The sequence below is a fragment of the Puntigrus tetrazona genome, unplaced genomic scaffold, assembly GCF_018831695.1.
Source record: "Puntigrus tetrazona isolate hp1 unplaced genomic scaffold, ASM1883169v1 S000000223, whole genome shotgun sequence".
NCBI classification, from domain to species: Eukaryota; Metazoa; Chordata; class Actinopteri; order Cypriniformes; family Cyprinidae; genus Puntigrus; species Puntigrus tetrazona.
Genome location: NW_025047891.1, coordinates 282,501 through 300,000, shown reverse-complemented (window position 1 = coordinate 300,000; position 17,500 = coordinate 282,501). Strand labels below are relative to the sequence as shown.

The 17,500-nt window shown below is 42.1% G+C and overlaps 1 protein-coding gene across 1 annotated transcript in view; it reads left to right on the top strand.

The window, feature by feature from the left end:
- Positions 1-183: 183 nt before the first annotated feature.
- Positions 184-17,500, top strand: part of crybg1b (crystallin beta-gamma domain containing 1b) — a 26,195-nt gene continuing 8,878 nt past the window's right edge. Inside the window, exons 1-13 of the mRNA XM_043230790.1 lie at positions 184-342; positions 3,239-3,966; positions 6,102-9,005; positions 9,037-12,217; positions 12,350-12,484; positions 12,697-12,735; positions 12,878-12,996; positions 13,076-13,223; positions 13,326-13,465; positions 16,041-16,167; positions 16,246-16,281; positions 16,809-16,957; positions 17,037-17,163. Coding sequence (XP_043086725.1) covers positions 340-342; positions 3,239-3,966; positions 6,102-9,005; positions 9,037-12,217; positions 12,350-12,484; positions 12,697-12,735; positions 12,878-12,996; positions 13,076-13,223; positions 13,326-13,465; positions 16,041-16,167; positions 16,246-16,281; positions 16,809-16,957; positions 17,037-17,163 — 7,836 coding nt within the window. The 5' untranslated portion in view covers positions 184-339. The remainder of the gene's footprint in view (positions 343-3,238; positions 3,967-6,101; positions 9,006-9,036; positions 12,218-12,349; positions 12,485-12,696; positions 12,736-12,877; positions 12,997-13,075; positions 13,224-13,325; positions 13,466-16,040; positions 16,168-16,245; positions 16,282-16,808; positions 16,958-17,036; positions 17,164-17,500) is intronic.

Here is a 17,500-nt window from a genome sequence, read left to right as displayed (position 1 = left end):
TGTCGCTCTCTAAACACATCAAGTCAAAGCAAGTTCCCACAGACGGCTAGATTCCTTTCATTTGTTTCCCTGCTCATTAAAACACTTAGTGGAGTCGACGCCAAAGTCTAACTGTGGGTGTGGAGGCCTTGCATACATTAATAATTCAGAGAGTGTGTGTGTGTGTGTGTGTGTGTGTGTGTCGTCAAGCCGCAGCCGTTGCACAACAGTCGTCGTACCTGTCGAGTTCTCTGTCGTCAAACTGACCCACCTGTTCTTCAACAGCAGGAGAAATGCTCTCACGGAGGTGACTCTATTAGCTTCAGAAGTGCTGTGGAGGACCAGGATCAGAGCTGGATCATGGTAAGCTGCAGCTCTTCTCCGTGTTTACACGCTCGGCCGCTCACAACGGCTTTGTGGCCCGTGTGTGAGTCTCAGCAGGTCTGTGCTTGACGAGGAAAGCTGTGGGTGTGACGTTCAGGTAAATAATTAGCGCAAACGCTCCAGCTTTCTCTTTCTTTACACGAGAACTCCAGCATCAGTGATTCATCTCCAGCGAGCAGATCTCTGAAGATCCCTGAAGACCGGCTGTGAGTCGTTTCTTTTAATGACGGACGGGGAGATGGACGCATGCTTCTGGCAGAAATATGCAGATTATTATGAGAGTTTTCCAGTGAAACACCAGAGCTTTGCAGGATTCAGCTGCGGTTCTTTAGAGAACCGTCCCGTCTTTGATGACGAAGGGTTTATAAAAGCTGGTGTTTCTAAAGGTTCAGGTTCTTGTCGTGTTAGAAGGTGGCAAAAATGTTTATTGCAGCATTCTTCTTATGTTTATTCTGTGTTCATACTTCATATCTTCATACACTATATCTTTTTAAACATTTGTTTGTACGAAACTCTAAAATGGCCAGCTTACTTATTGTGACTGGAACGTTATTTAAAGGTTGCAAATATGTTTCTTACAATGTTCCACTAACTTTAACTTGAATATAACATCATGTTTTTGCTTATTTTAAATATTTGCAATGTGAAATGTTGCAAGAAGCACACTTTACTTCTTACCCTAAATATAATTCTTTAATGCTTATTTGAAGGAAATGTCTAGGAATGTTTCTTTCGTTATTGAAACTTACGACGAACATTTTCCGAAACTACAAACAGCATCCTAGGACTTTTGAGAATGTTCTTCTAGGAAGGCGTTTATGAGCATCCATCAAATATAAGGAGTGTTTTTGAGGAGGTTGCTTTAGGAACTAAAACGTTTTGAGAACGTGTCCAGAAACCAAGGCGCTTTTGTGCGATTGTTTTAAACATTTCTAAGCGCTTGGGCGAGAGAGGGCTGGCTCACGGGTGTCCGTGTATGATAACGCGTTCAAGGAGTTTAAGAAGTGTAAACGGAACAATAGCGGATGTGTGCTAAAAGCTGGGATGTTTGTGAATGTAAAGTGTGTTCAGAGCTCAGAAACGCGTCTGAATGTGCTCTTGTTCTTTGTGTTGGACTCGGTTCATCTGATCCTCTGAAACCCAATCCAGCTCTGCCTCCTCCTTCCGTGCGCGCGCGCGTCTCTCCAGCGCGCGCTGCTGATGAGCGCTCGCTCTCGCCGCCTCTGACGCGCGTCCGATCCGAACCTGTCCGAACCTCTCGGATCCCCTTAGAACCTCTTAGAACCTCTCAGAACCTCTCCGAACCGCAGACTGGATCAGCTGGCCAAGGACGCGCTCCTCTGGGTGCTGCGCTCGCCGAACCGGACCGTGAGTTTCTCTCCAGAGTCTCTCCAGAAATAACTGAGACATTCTAGAGAAGATAGAGAGAGCGACTTCAGAACCCTGCTGTGTTTTTAATTGTTCCCAGTAATGAAGTGTTTGAGTTCAGATTCTGGACTGGGCTTCTGTAAAGAGATAGAGATAGAGAGAGAGATCTGGAGCTATTTGCTAAAGTTTAAACACTTGAAGTTAAACTTTAAAGAGATGCTGTTCCCAAAATACTTGTTTTTCACGCGATGCACGATCTCCTCCTAAAAGAGACTGTTTATTAGAAAAGAAGAGTTGATCATCTGCGACCCTCTCAAGGTTTGTCTCAGAATCTGACAGAACAAGCATTAAAGCAGGTTTCGTCCATTAATTGCTGGATCTCCACGGGATGTCAGGATGATTTCACACAGAAGATAACTTTAGACTGGTTTTCGCCGCCGGGGTCACGTTTACTCAAACTCGGGTTTTCCCAAAGCTCTGATGCTAAAAGATATTTCGAAGAATGTAACAGCTGACGGTTTATATCCCATGCTCTGGGAGTCGATGGCTGTTTAGCAGAAGTGTTATTTTTGGGGAATGATGATTATCGCAGGTTCTCGTCTGTTTATCACGCTTGTAGTGAGGGTAAGGATTCATGTGTCTGTTTTTGTTTTAAAAACGATGGTGAGGTAAACATGTTGTGATGAGGCTGATTAAACAGCAGATATGAGACAGATTTACAGAAATATTTCAGAATCCAGATGCATTTCCTTGACAAGTTCAGATATTAGCTTTCGTTTATCACCATTTTGTTCGTTTTCGCTCGAAAGAAGCACAAAATATCTGTTGCTGGGGAAGGAAAAGCATCTTTATTCAAAGACTCATCAAGATCAGATATCTTAACACACTTCTGATTATTTCTTTTAGAAAACGAGACTTAAGCTATTAAGACAAGTACATTTAAAAATGTGTTTTTTTGCTTCCAGAAAAAAAGTCTAGAAATTCTTAAATAAAGAAGTGTTTTCTAGACAAGTCAAGAAATTAAGTGAGTTCTTAAATGAAGCAAAATATTATTTTGCCTGTTACTTTTTTTGACTTGTGTTTTTCTAAAAACATAATGATCATTTTTACTTTCTACTAAGTCTTTATTGATTTAAGAATGTTTTGATATTTTGTCTGAAAACAAGACAAAAAAAACGAAGCTAGAAAAGCTTTTTTTACAGGGTAGTTTAGTTTAGTATAATTTAGCATGAAAAAGTTTTAGCTTTGTGTTGTATTTGTTATACTTCTGTAGTGTTTGTCATGAAAATAACTGACATGGCATTAAATGATAATATACTGCTACTAATCGTGAATGCATCTCGTTCTAGAAAACAACACAAAAAAATACAAATAGGAAAATCATTTTTGAAGCGCATGCATAAAAACAGCCTGCATGCATGGGCCCTTTGTTTCTGCCTCTAGTGAGTGACTCACGTGTGTGTGTGTGTGTGTGTGTGTGTGTGTGTGTGTGTGTGTGTGCGCGCAGGCTGAGAGTCCGCCGGAGCGCAGCCCAGGTGTGTTGAGTCGCATCGGGAGCTGGCTGTCCTGGGGTTGGGGAAGTCCGGCGTCCAACGGAGATGACCGCTCCTCCCAGACACAGCCCGAGGAGGCAGAGCCCAGAGCAGAAGACACACACGCTCCCTCGCTAGGTGACACGAGCCCAGCCCTCGAGAGGAATGCCAAGCATCTGAGACACGAAACACACACACGCAGCCCGTCGCCCGAGAGGAGAAGGACACCTGAGCAAATGGGCCGGAGGAGGTCTGGCCGGAGGAGGCGGAGCTCTCACGGGGACGGGGGCGGGGCCAAATCCCCAACCAATCCCCAGCCTGCGAGCCCCGAAGGGACCGGTTTGACGAGCGGCGCGCGCAAGACATGCACCGACTCGGCTTCTTCTGAGGAGACGGGAAGAGCAGAGGAGCCCGGCTCAGGTAACCGCGAGGATGTCTTCCAGGCAGAATGGGCCCAAGGCCACCTGAGCGAAGACCCGGATTCTGATTCGCTCGTCCAGGCGGCGCTGGTTTACATGGACATGGACGAGGAACGGGTCGTGAGGCTCACGGAGAGCTCCGAGGCCAAACGCAGGAGCCTCAGAGTGTCTCACAGCGAGGTGGTCTTCGCCAAGAAGGTGGTGGTCTCCTCGGAGGAGCCCGATCGAGATCAAGCCGAGCCCTTCAAAGAAACCCAGCGGACGAGATCTGAGGAGAGAGCCAGGTACGTTTACCTGTCTGACCTGTTCGTGGCTCTGCTTACAGGAATAACAAACTAAATTCTCTGCTTTGATTCGATCTGGGAGCTTTCTAAAGAAAAACGTGCTGCTTGGGCGTGAATTTAAGACCTGGGGAATCTTGTAGAAACATCTAAGCGTTCCTGAATCAAGATGCACTTCAGGGACATGGAGAATGAGTTCAGATAATAAGTCTGTAATGCTCTGTTAGTTTTTACTTAAAACAAGCAAAAATATCTGCCAACGGGGCAAAAATAGTCTTGATTTATTGGAAGATATTTTTTGCTTGTTTTAAGCAAAAACGAATACAGTATTGTTTCGTTTTTTCAAGACAAATGCTGCAAAGACTGATTTTTCTTGTCCTGTTTTCTTGTATAATTATGTATTTAATTTAATTTATGTAATGTATTTAATTAAGTATTCTTGAATTAGCACACATTTACTGGACAAGTACACTGACTCAAGATATTATGTCTGGATTTCTGAACAAAATGACCAAAATTGTATTTGTTTATGGGAGAAAATGGGATTAAGATAATTTTTCTTACTCCATGGGCATACATTTTATTTTTTTGTTTTTTAGAGAGAAGCAGCATGGTATCTTCATTCAAGAATTCTTAGATACACTAAAAATTTTGTAGTGTTTCAAAGCAAACGTTTCTGTAATGTGTTTCATCTAAACGTGGGAAGTCGTTCTTAAAGATTATCAGGACAAAACATCATGCGTCATGTTGTGAAATCAGCTCTCTTACCAGGTCATTATCAGGTAGTTGTCATTCCTCTGGGCTGTAAAGTCATAGATTTAAAAAAAAACAAAACCTGTTGGTTAATCTTCCTGATCTGGTTCCAACAGCTGCCTGCAATGAAAAGAGCCATTTTCGTAACCATTAAGTGTTTACATTGTTAAATGCCGGTTTTTCTTGATGTCAGCCTTGCATTTTTCTACTGTATGCATCAGAAACTCTTAAAGGAATAGTTCACCTAAAAAAAGAGAAAGTGTTTTTTAATGCACGGTTTCTTTAGGTCTGAACTTTAACTGAAGGCTTTAAAAGATCTTAAATTGGAACAGAATTCAGAAATCCATCACATTAAACGGGGCATGCATTGCAGAGGTCAGTATTTTTGTTTTCTTGTTTTCCAGTACAAATATCTCAACGACTTTAAATCCAGATAGACTTACTTGAAATTGAAGTGAAGAAAGTCTTTGAATGTTTTCGAGAAATTGGACAAAACCAAGCAAGTTTAAAAACAAGAACATATATTTCCCTTTGGATTACGTTGATTTTCACTGGAAAACAAGACAGAAATACAAGAAGCAAACTGCAGTGTGATCAGATTTCCATATTCTAGTTGAGATATTTACAGTGACTGTTGGAAGTTGTATTTTCAAACCTTAAAGTATTGCTTATACAACTCAATGTGTTGTGAGACCATTTTCAGAATACATTTTGAGTTATTCCTTAAATATAACCTTAAATCTTCATAAATCTTGCAGAAACTCTAACTCGATAAAGAAGAAAAACACTATTTCAGTCATGATGTTAGTTCTGGGTGAGAAACACACTAAAATGCATATGCCACACTACAGAAAAATGATCAAATTTCTTTTAGTTAATTAACAAAAATATTTGCCAACGGAATACGAAAAATAGGTCTTGTTTAGTCTTAAATTACGATTATTTTTCTCAACTCATCGGCAGATATTTTTGCATGTATGATAATCTAAGTTATTTGCTGAAAGCTTTCCTCTCACACAAAGAAGATTACGCAAGAGTCATAACAACTTTTATGATGCACTTTTATGCTTTTCTTGCTTTTCGTAGTTTACCAGTCGTCTCTCATTCGCTTCCAAGGCTGGGGAAGGAGTATCATGACTAAGTCACGAGGGTGAATTAGCTTGTAAATTTGTTAGTTAGTCATTTTCAGTAAACACGTTTTTCCAGAAAATGCAAAACAGTTTCTTAATGGATTTGTGTCTTGTGTCAAGCTGAGAATGAATTGAAGAGAACAAATAAGGAACAGCAGAGAAAGACAATGAGTCAACAGCTAATGAAGGGAGTGGATGTGAATATGAATAGCGTGTAACTTGATTTTTGACTCTTTTTTCTTTGTTATTTTACAGATGTCCAGAGGACAGAGTGGACACCACCAATGTGAAGGCCAAGGGCCGAATCGCAGACAAGATCAGTCTCTTTGAGAAAGGAGCATCCAATGCATTTAGCAGCACCACGAACCTGCGTCACCTGGATATTTCTCCAGCTCGAAATGTGACCAGTCGCCTTTTCACCGAACGTGCCGGAACACGGTCCAGTTCCGCACCTCCGAACCAAACGGTTAAAGAGATGGCGATGAATTTCAATGCGGGGCGGAGGGGAGAAGAACCGTCTGGTCGTACGCTGAACGAAGGACATTCAAAAACACCTGAAATATTTTTTTCTGGACGTTTTGAAAAATCTACAGCAAGGACGGATACCAGTGGAGAGCCAAAGGCTAAACCCAAACCACACTTAAACATCGATCAGACAGACTCCAAATCCCAGAATGCAACACAAAGCACACCTGCATTGTCGGAGAGCACAGGTGACTCAAGCATTGGAAATAAAGAACTGGTTTCATCGCCTACTGATGAGGCACCGCAGCTTAAATCGCCAAATCGGACCGGCTGGCGATCTAAAAGACGCCGAGGCAAAGATCCACTGAGCCCCACCCAACCAGAAATGGGTCAGAGTAAACAAGAGGTCAAGGACAAACCTCCTGTAGACATTGTGAAGACCACAGAGCAGTGTTCTGATAAAGAAAGACCAAACTCTGCTTGGGAGGCCCTGAGCAAAAAACCTACATTCCCTTCCAGGTTGGAGAAAGCAGCAGAAATTATGCAAAGCACAAAGAAAAAGCTGGACTCAAAGAAGTCTCCACATGGGGACACAAATGTTCCTAAAGAAACTAAAGGCAGCTCAAAAGAAGAGAAGACAGAACGGACAGAGGCCGACTCAAAAACGGAAGAGAAACAGAGGAGCGTCAACAAAAAGCAGCCTGTTCAAGAGCGCTCAGAAGGAGAGGGGCAGAGGAACAGAGACATGATTGTAAACACATTGTTTGGAGAGTCAGAGAAACCAGATCCATCTGTGACAAAAGAAGAGAAACCACCGTCCCCAGAGGACCTGAAGGAGGCCAGCTCTAAAGACTCCTTTGAGCCAGCCAATAACAGCCCTGCTGCTTGCAGGAAAGATGCCATGAGAAACAGAGCGAGTGAGACGGATACGCTGGTCTTACCTGAGAAAAGAGCAGAAAACACCACTGAAAGTGACCCAAAATCGGCACAAAGACCATCAAAGACAAGCCAAAAGAGTCAAGAGAAAGACTGTTTGGCCAAGATTACCAGTCAAAATGAGAAAAACGACCTTGAACTTGAAACAATTGAGACGCAAAAACATAGCACTGAAGTCAGCACTTCAAAGCCTCCCGAGCAGAACGTAGACGAAAGAATTACAACAAAGACGAGTAAACGCAGTAAATCAAAGAACACCTCAGCTGTGAGACAAAAAGAAACAACAATTAGTGAGGGTGAAGAGACTCGGACTACAGAGATAAACTCTGAAATGTCTGATCAGAGTAAAGAAAATGCAAGTTTTGCAACAATACACCCTGAACTGGTCAAAGACCAAAATGACCATATGGATGCCATAATTTCAGCTCCTACAGAGGGAGGCGGTCCCAAAAGAGATGGGCTGGCATTACAGAACCAGTCAGAGAACAGAGAAGAAACGAAAACACAGGCAGTTTCTAATAACAGGGATTTACAACAGCCCAGCACTGATGCTAAAAAGGGAGGCACCAAAGAACCCCAGAGTAATATCACCAGCACCAAAATGACATCCATAGTGAATGGTGATATTCAGGATTCAGGCTGTCTTAAACAGTCTGAAGAAAATACACTTAACTCTAGCCTTGAAAATACCTTACCTGAAATACCATCCAATAATGACAATCTGAGCTCAGCAAAAAAGAAGTCCACTTCCTTGTCATCCAAAGACATTCAAGCATCCACTGAGCAATCTGGACAGGTCACCGCTAAACCAGCCTCAACAGATGATAAGGCCATCAGTCATAACAACAAAACAACTCTGTCAAACTCGGTAAACAAAAAAACAACTAGTGAAAAAAACGCTCCTCCACCAGCCTCAACTGATGTAAAAACCACTGCTGAAAAACCAACAAGCATCGAAAAGACCACATCTTCACATGACTCAAACAATGAGAAAACTTCCACTTTGCCTGCCTCAGCTAAAGAAAAGATTACAGGTCAATCAGCATCAGCTACTGAGACAATCTCTGCTACATCAGGCTCCAGTGATGACAAAAGCAAACCTCCACAAGCCTCAACTGATGAGGCAATCTCTGCCACAACAAATGAAAAGAACACGCCTCCAACATCATTAGTCAATGAAAAGACCATGCTCCCAATGGCATCAGCCAATGAAAAGAAAACACTTCCAACAGCATCAGCCAAGGAAAAGAAAACACCTCCAACATCATCAGTTAATGAAAAGACCACACCCTCAACATCATCAGCTGATGAAAACACCACGCCTTCAACAGCATCAGTTAATGAAAAGACCACGCCTCCAACATCATCAGTTATGGAGAAGACCACGCCTCCAACATCATCAGTTACGGAGAAGACCACGCCTCCAACATCATCAGTTAATGAAAAGACCACGCCACCAACGTCATCAGTTAATGAAAAGACCACTCCTCCAACATCATCAGTTAATGAAAAGACCACGCCACCAACATTATCAGTTAATGAAAAGATCACGCTACCAACATCATCAGTTAAGGAGAAGACCACGCTAACAACGTCATCAGTTAAGGAGAAGACCACGCCTCCAACATCATCAGTTACAGAGAAGACCACGCCTCCAACATCATCAGTTAAGGAGAAGACCACGCCACCAACATCATCAGTTAATGAAAAGACCACGCCTCCAACATTATCAGTTAATGAAAAGACCACGCCTCCAACATCACGGAGAAGACCACCTCCAACGGAGAAGATCAGTTAAGGAGAAGACCACGCCTCCAACATCATCAGTTACGGAGAAGACCACGCCTCCAACATCATCAGTTAAGGAGAAGACCACGCCTCCAACATCATCAGTTAAGGAGAAGACAACGCCTCCAACATCATCAGTTGATGAAAAGACCACGCCTCCAACAGAATCAGTTGATGAAAAGACCACTTCTCCAACGTCATCAGTTGATGAAAAGACCTATAACCGTCATCAGTTGATGAAAAGACCTCTAACCGCATCAGTTAGTGAAAAGATCATGCCTCCAACAACATCAGTTAATGAAAATACCTCGCCTGGAACATCATTAAATAATGAAACATCATCAGCCAATGAAAAGACTGTGCCTATATCTCCACAAGCCTCAACCAATGGCACAACCTCTTCGTTACCTGCCTCAACTAAAGAAAAAACTACACCTCCGCCAGTATCAAACACTGACACAATATCTGTTACAGTAAGCTCCAGTGATGATAAAAACAAACTTGCACCACCCTCAACTAACGAAACAATCTCTGCTTTGCGTGATCTAGCTAATAAGACTACGCCTCTGACAACCTCAACTAATGAAAAGAATGCAACTACATCAGAGTCAGCTAATAAAAATACAACTAATGAAGAGACCACATCTACACAAGCTTCAACCAATGAGACAGCCTCCAAGAAAAAGACTACATCCCCACCAGTATTAACCACTGAGACTATCTCAGCTACATTAGGCTCCAATAATGACAAAAGCAAACCTCCATTATCCTCAACTCATGACAAAACTACATCTTCATTAGACTCAACCAATGAGAGAACCACGCCTCTAACAGCATTAGATAATAATAAGACCTCGGCTCCAACAGCATTAGCCAATAAAAAAGCCAAGCCTCTACTAGCACCAACTACTGAGACAACCTCCACATTATCAGACTCAGGTAATGAAAAGATCACACCAACAGAATCATCAACTATTGAGTTAGCCTCCCCTTCATTAGGCTCAGTTGAGGACAAGACTACACCACCATCAGTCTTAACTAATGACAAGACCACAATTTCATCCGCCACAGCCAAAGAAAATGCTGCACCTTCAACCAATTCACCAGTCTCTATTGATATCACTAATAAAAATGAGAAGACCACACCACTACCAACGTCATCCTCTGTACCGCTAAGCTCTATCAGTGGAGATACTATAACTCCACTTCCTTCATCCAAAGAAAAAACAACATCACCATCACACTGTAACAGTAAAAAGACGTCACCTTCACAAGAAAATCCCTCATGTCCTGAAGTCTCAGGGAAGGAGACGATCGCAAGTAAATCTACAACTCCATCCACAAGAAAAAAGCAATTTATCCTCAAACCCTTTCTTCTTCCAGAAATCCCTGCTGCACCTGGAAGCTCCTCCCAGAGCAGGGACTCTCCATCTAGCTGGCTCGATGTGGATCACCAACGTCCTATAAAGAAGAAGCTGTTGATTCCAGAGCCCAAGGTCAGCTCCTCTTTGCGCGAGACTAACCGCCTGAACACATCAGGAGAGTTTGACCCAGATGACTTTGTTGCAAATGTGAAAAGGCTAGCGATGCCATTTAATCTTCCCCTACGCAAACACATCAGACATCGTCCGCAGCCACCTCCGTTTGCCATGCCTGCCATCAAAGAAGACCACTTTGAGAAACCCTTTGATCCAGAGGAGTTCCAGCATGGCCTGAGGCGAAGGAGGGAATTCGTTTTGGATTTGCCTCATAGTTCAAAATCAAAAGCCACAGAAGTTAAGGAGACAGAGATCAAACCAAAGCGAGAGAGCATCCTCACGAGGTCCCTGATCTTTCAGAGAGCAAGGAAAGAATCTGAAAAGGATGAGGAAGAAAAAGAGGAGGAATCTAATGAAAATCCAACAGAACCACTGAAGTCAAAGTCTCGTTTGGAGAGGTGCTCTATTGTCAGCATTTTACGCAGCCCCAGCAAAGGGAGACGAATGGAGTTTTTAAGCCCCACTGAGAGTCCTTCAGGTGGGCTGTTATCACCAAGCGATGGTTCTGGGTCTACAGCACCTCCACAATCACAGCTAGCCTCAACTACAGAATTAACCAAACCAGTCGCAGCAGAGGAAACCCTAGCTAAGAATAACAACTTTGTTACACCATCTGGCTCTCAGGTTATTCTAAAACATAGCACAGACATTGGGCCTGCCGTGACACCTAACCTCAAAACAACTTCAACTTCTCTTTTAGAAGACTCTAATGCTCATTTTCCTCCTAGTGGTACCCAAACTAGATCCCAAGTTGTACTAAAACCTGCAATAGATGATAGACCTGCCCTGACGCTTGACTTTAAAACTTCAGGTGACCCTCCAGTCACCAAGTTAACGGACACTAATGCTCCTCCTAGTTGTAGCCAGTCTGGTTCCCAGAATGATGGACCTGCTTTGGCACCTGATCTCAAAACAGCTTTGAGAGACCCCACAGTCACTATGTTTACAGACACTAATGTCCCTTCTCTTCCCGATGGTTCCCAGACTATTTCCCAAGTTGGGCTCAAACCTACGAAAGATATTAGACCTACCCTGGTACCTGACTTGAAAACAAGTTCAGTTGACCCTCCAGTCACCATGTTAAAAGACACTAATGCTCTTCCAGCTAGTTGTACAAAGTTTGGTTCCCAAGAAGATGGACTTGTCACGATACCTGACCTTAATACTTTTACTCCTCTCGATGGTTCTCAGATTAGTTCCCAGGTTGTACTGAAACGTACGACAAATGATGGAACCACACTGACATCTGACTTAAAAATAACTTCAGTAGACCCTCCAGTCACCACATTAACAGACACTGATGCATCTCTAACGGCTAGCTTTACCCAGTCCGGTTCCCAGAATGGTCTAAATCCTAAGAAGAGTGATGGACCTGCTACGACACCTGATCTCCAAACAACGTCAATAGACCCCACAGTCACTATGCTTAAAGATGCTAATGCATCACTGCCTCTCAACGGTACTCAGACTGCCTCTGATGGCATACTGCCACCTGATGAACCAACCCTGAAAACAACTACAGTAGATGCTAATGCTCCTCCACCATGTCCTTCCTTTGATGACATCAAGTTGCCTAGTTTCCTGGAGAAATTTCTTCCAAAGGAACCTGAAAACATTCAACCATCAAATAAGACCAATCCACTGGTCAGCCATCCCTCTCTCCTCACACTGACCACAGCAACAATACTTGCATACATTCATATCTGCAGTTAGCGCTAAGTGATTTTTGATGATAGTGTTGTTCTGTGTGTGTTTATATTTGTGTGCGCTGGTTAGGTGGCTGGAGAAAGTGCCTCAGTACCTGCTCTTGTGGATCTGAATAAGGCTGTTGATGAGAAGATCCCAGAAGTCGCACCTGTAGTCCCAGCGGCTCAAATGCCTCAAGCTAAACCTCAGAGAGAACCACCAAATGTATGAGTCAACAACCCATGCGTATTTTATTTGTAAATGCTAGATATGTATTTGTTCATTGCTCTGCATGCCTGCTCGTGTTTTAACATGTTCAAAAGGTAAAATCTTTAGGTTATCTTTGGATCATGTTTGTCTGCTTGGTTAAACATTCTGAAAGATTTGCAACAAAATTGCCCGCATTACTCTCTTAACCACAGTGTTTTGTCTTTCAGATTCCAGCTGTTCGTGGAATCCACCGGCGCCCTGGAAAGGTTTGCCAGAGTTTCAAACTCGTGATCTAACAGAGAATGTCAGATATGAAAACCTGCTGCATTTGCATAGCACGAGCTAAGTTTTTTTAATTTCATTTATGCTTTAAATATGACTTCTAATTTGAAGTTTTGCGGCCGACAGATTGTGATTTTTGAGCATCATCAGTTCGGCGGTCAGTCCTTTGAGTTCTACAGGGATCAGCCAGATGTCACACACATGCAACTGTCCAGTGTTATATCAATTAAAGTGGTCAGAGGATGGTAGGTGGCATTTATGGAGAACAAATACTGGGCCTTTCAGTTGATTATAGATCTAACTGTGCATTTTGGCCTCTCGTAGCTGGATATTATACGAGAAACCGGGATTTGAGGGACGATGCATCGCTCTGGAAGAGGAAGGAATTACTGAGCTGCCCAATCAATGGGCAGAAGAGGATGAAGAAACATCTGCCCCTGTGGTCATTGGCTCAATTCGACTGTCTGTCAGAGTAGGTGACCTTCTTGATAGAATTGTTTTGAGCACAATAGTCGCTTTCTAAAGGTCAAAAGAGATGGGAGTGACCGCTGTGTTTTCCTGCATGTGTCCGCAGGACTACACTCCGCCCCGGATAGAGCTCTTCACGGAGCCCGCTGGCAGGGGCAGAAGCTCTGAGTTTATGGATGACACTGAGGAAGTGGGCAGTTTTAGCCGTCCTCAGAGCACCGGCTCCATCAAAGTCCACAGTGGCCTGTAAGTTCAGCTCAGACCTTGAGCGTTTCCTGGGGAGTGTGTTTGGACGCTGTTTTTGGGTGTGTGTGGTCAGATTGAAGCTCTTTGCTTTCAAAAATGCTATGATTCACTTTGTGTTTTGGAGAACTGGGCAGCTGAGCTTGTTTGTGATGTTTGGTGATAGGGCTGGGCAATAAATTGAAATTCAGTTCTGACCTAAATTCAAAACCATGATTAATTCAGCACTTACAATTACTGAATTTATTTTCCCTTTAAATTCCTTGTGATTGAAGGAAACAAACTATTTATGGTTATTTGTTGAATATTTCAAACTATTCAAATCAAAGCTTGCTTGAAATTAAGACGTATCATGAAAAAAGTCACATTTCCATTTTATTGTAATTAATTTTTATAATTAATAATAATAATAATTTTTTTTTTGTGAAATGATTATTGCAGTGTCAAAAGTAGACAATAACCAGCATTGCTTGCAATCAAAAAAACATTTTTTAAATAATGTTATGCAAAAAGTATAAAAATTAATTTTGTCTCTTTGTGGATTAATATTATTTTAAAAAAGTTAGGGCTAGCATACGTTGGGCTGCACGTGGACACTTTGTTACTTACAACTGTAAAGTAATATCACAGTGACCTCAGACTAATTATGTTTTATTTTAACAAGACCATAATTGAAAGAGTCATCAGATTTTGTTCATGTTTGGAAAGGTTCTTCACAGAGGGCCCTCTTTTAGGGTTGCCATGTCCACTTATTATGCGCAATTCTTGTTATAAGCACGGCTTATAAATGGTAACAGTGTATTATTTTTAAGGTAATGCATTAGAATTTTAATTCATTATGAACTTGTTCTTATTCACATGCATTTTTAAATCTGGCAACCCTGAGTGAAGGCATTCTTCACTGTGATGTCTTGCATCACAAATATAATTAATAGGTCATTAAATAGTTGCTCAGTTTACTTCTGTACACACTGTGTGGAATTCATGAATGTGTAGAATTTCAGAAATGAATTCTGTTGTAGAAGAGCTTGTCACTCCTTTAAAATGCAGTGTACTTCTAGAATTAAGCGCTAAAGGTTACTTGGCGACCACATTCAGATGCAGTATATATAGCACAGGGCCAGGGTTGTGAAGGTTCTTTGAGAACATAATGACTGGATTCCTGATGATTCACGAGTGTGTTATGCTTTATGAGAGCGTTTGAGTCACAGCATTAGTCACGCTGAACCATATAAACAATATCAGAAGCACATAACCCAGCACCAAAACCCTGAAGTTTAGGACCGACCGAATGCTAATAACGATTAAAGTGACCGACACAGACCCTTCAGTTCAGTCACTCATGGTTTATTTAATAATAATAATAATAATAATAATACACATTCAGTCTCACAGAGTGACACAATACTTGTCTTCATTTTGAAACACTACATCTATTGTTTCTGTTTTGTAATGTTTTGTTTGAAAAGTGTCCAAAGACATTTAGGTCCACTGAATGTGAAAAGTCTCGTGTGTTTGCGTGACAAACTGAGACGGCAGAACAGGAGAGGAAAGAAAGATGAAAACAGAGAGGAAAGAGAAAGAGGGATTCAGATAAAAACTTCCAGCTCGGGTCAGCTGTTTCTCATTTCAAAGATAGTCAGATGCACATGAAAAACTATTTTTAAGGTTTATGCAAGTGGAAAAACCTGAAACATGAACATTTTTAACAATTCGGAGAAAGTGGATAATTGCCATAACTACAGTTTACGTGAATGTTGTGTAAATGGATGAACAGGAAAACAAGCAAACTATAATATTTTTATCATCTCAGAGAGAGTAGAAAATGCTCCTAAAAAGGTTTTTCATATATATTATTTTTATGCAAGTGAAAAGCAAGAAAACATGTATTTTTAATTTGTCAAAGAAAGAATAATAAAGAATAATAATGAAACACTATATAAAACTATATAGCTATGCTTTCATATAAACACGTGTGTGTGTGTGTGTGTGTGTGTGTGTGTGCCTGTGTGTGCGTGTTTGTTTGTGTGTGTGTGTGTGCCTGTGTGTGTGTGTGTGTGTGTGTGTGTGTGTGTCTCTGTGTGTGTGTGTGTGTGTGTGTGTGTGTGTGTGTGTGTGTGTGTGTGTGTGTGTGTGTGTGTGTGTGTGTGTGTGTGTGTGTGTGTGTGTGTGTGTGTGTGTGTGTGTGTGTGTGTGTGTGTGTGTGTGTGTGTGTGTGTGTGTGTGTGTGTGTGTCTGTGTGTGTGTGTGTGTGTGTGTGTGTGTTTGTGTGTTTCTGTGTGTGTGTGTGTGTGTGTGTGTGTGTGTGTGTGTAAATTGTCACAATCTTTGTGATTATGTAAGTGGCAGAAAAGCAAACATTAACGTTGTGACAATGGTTTTGTTTAAAAATGAACAGCGTAAAGACACTGTGAGGATTATTAGTGAGGTGTTAACTAGTAGTGGAGGGGTTGGTTAGTGAGGTGTTAACTAGTAGTGGAGGGGTTGGTTAGTGAGGTGTTAACTAGTAGTGGAGGGGTTGGTTAGTGAGTGGTGTGTCAGGGTGACTGACAGCTGTGTCTCTGGTTGTTAACGGCAGGTGGCTGGTTTACAGTGATCCAGGTTTCCAGGGTCTGCTGGCGGTCCTGGAGGCCGGAGAGTATCCGTTCCCGGAGGACTGGGGGTTCCCGGGGCCCGTGGTGGGCTCTCTGAGGCCCCTGAGAATGGTAGGGTTCTCATCATCGTGTTATTCAGCGTCTCCAGCCGTCACTCGGTGTCTCACCAGAACTCTGCTTGTTTTCCAGGGAGCTCTGAAGGTCCAGAAACCACACGCAGTCAAGGTTTGAGCTTCAGTGTCTTCAATAGAAGAAAAACCATGTTCTTTTGTCTTGTTTTTCTGTAAAACCTCGAAATGTTCTTAAATCAGCATTGAATGACTGCAGGTGCACAATGACTGAAGATATTAAATCAAGTTTACTAAAACAAGAAAAAATACCCGCCAGTGGAGTCAAAAAATCGACTTAACACACAGAGAAAACACAATTTTCCTCTAAGAATATTGGCATCAGTTTGTTCTTGTTTCAAGTACACTGTAAAAACTAGTCTTCAAAGTGAAATTATTGGAGTGTGAAAGAAAGAAACACATTTTCATTCTTTCTTCTTTAAAATTTCAATGAGCTACATGGAATATCTTTGTAATTATTTGTGAAATGTATTATTTTAATATAGTACTTAAAATTATTATATATATATATATATACATGCAGAGCATGATGTTGCATTTTCTCATGAATTTCTCACCTGATCTTACTCTTAAGATCTGATTATCACTAGCATCTCGTGAAGAAGTCTGATTGCTCCCTGTCAGGCCGTGTTATATGAGAAGGCTGGTCTGGAGGGACGGTGCGTGGAGGTTCAGGGAGACGTCTTCTCCTTCTCCGGGACAGAATCAGACCCGAGCGAGCCGGACAATCACGGACTGAACTCTGTGGAGTCGCTCGAGATCCTCGGAGGCCTGTGAGTCTTGCTGTCTATTGCAAACCTTTAAACAGTCTTGTGGTGCGTTGCGTGACTAACTAGCTGTGGTTCTGGTCAGGTGGGTGGGGTACGAGGGCGAGGGCTTCGAGGGACAGCAGTTCGTTCTGGAGGAAGGAGAGTATCTGGACTGGACGGACTGGGGCGGGACGGGGGAAAGGCTCCTCTCTCTGAGGCCTGTTTTCATGGTGAGTCTCCTCTTTACTAGTCGCCGGTCACCACGCTTCACTAGCTGCAGACTAGTCAGGTTGTGCTAGAGCTGTCGGAGAGTTTGCTTGGAAAAAGCCTGCTTTAGTTCATTGTAACACTTTTTTAGTTCATCTGATTACAAAAATTGTAAGGTTCAGTCTTTCTCCTTCAGGTTTAAATCCAATATGTTGCTTATTGTTTCTTTGTAATAATATGTGAAGCTTATTTGCTAAATATTTCAAAGTAAATCCTTCACCAGATTTGTCCGGTGATTAAGGCTGTATTTTATTTTAGTTTAGTATTTAACTTTATAATTTTCTTTTAAACATTTTAATA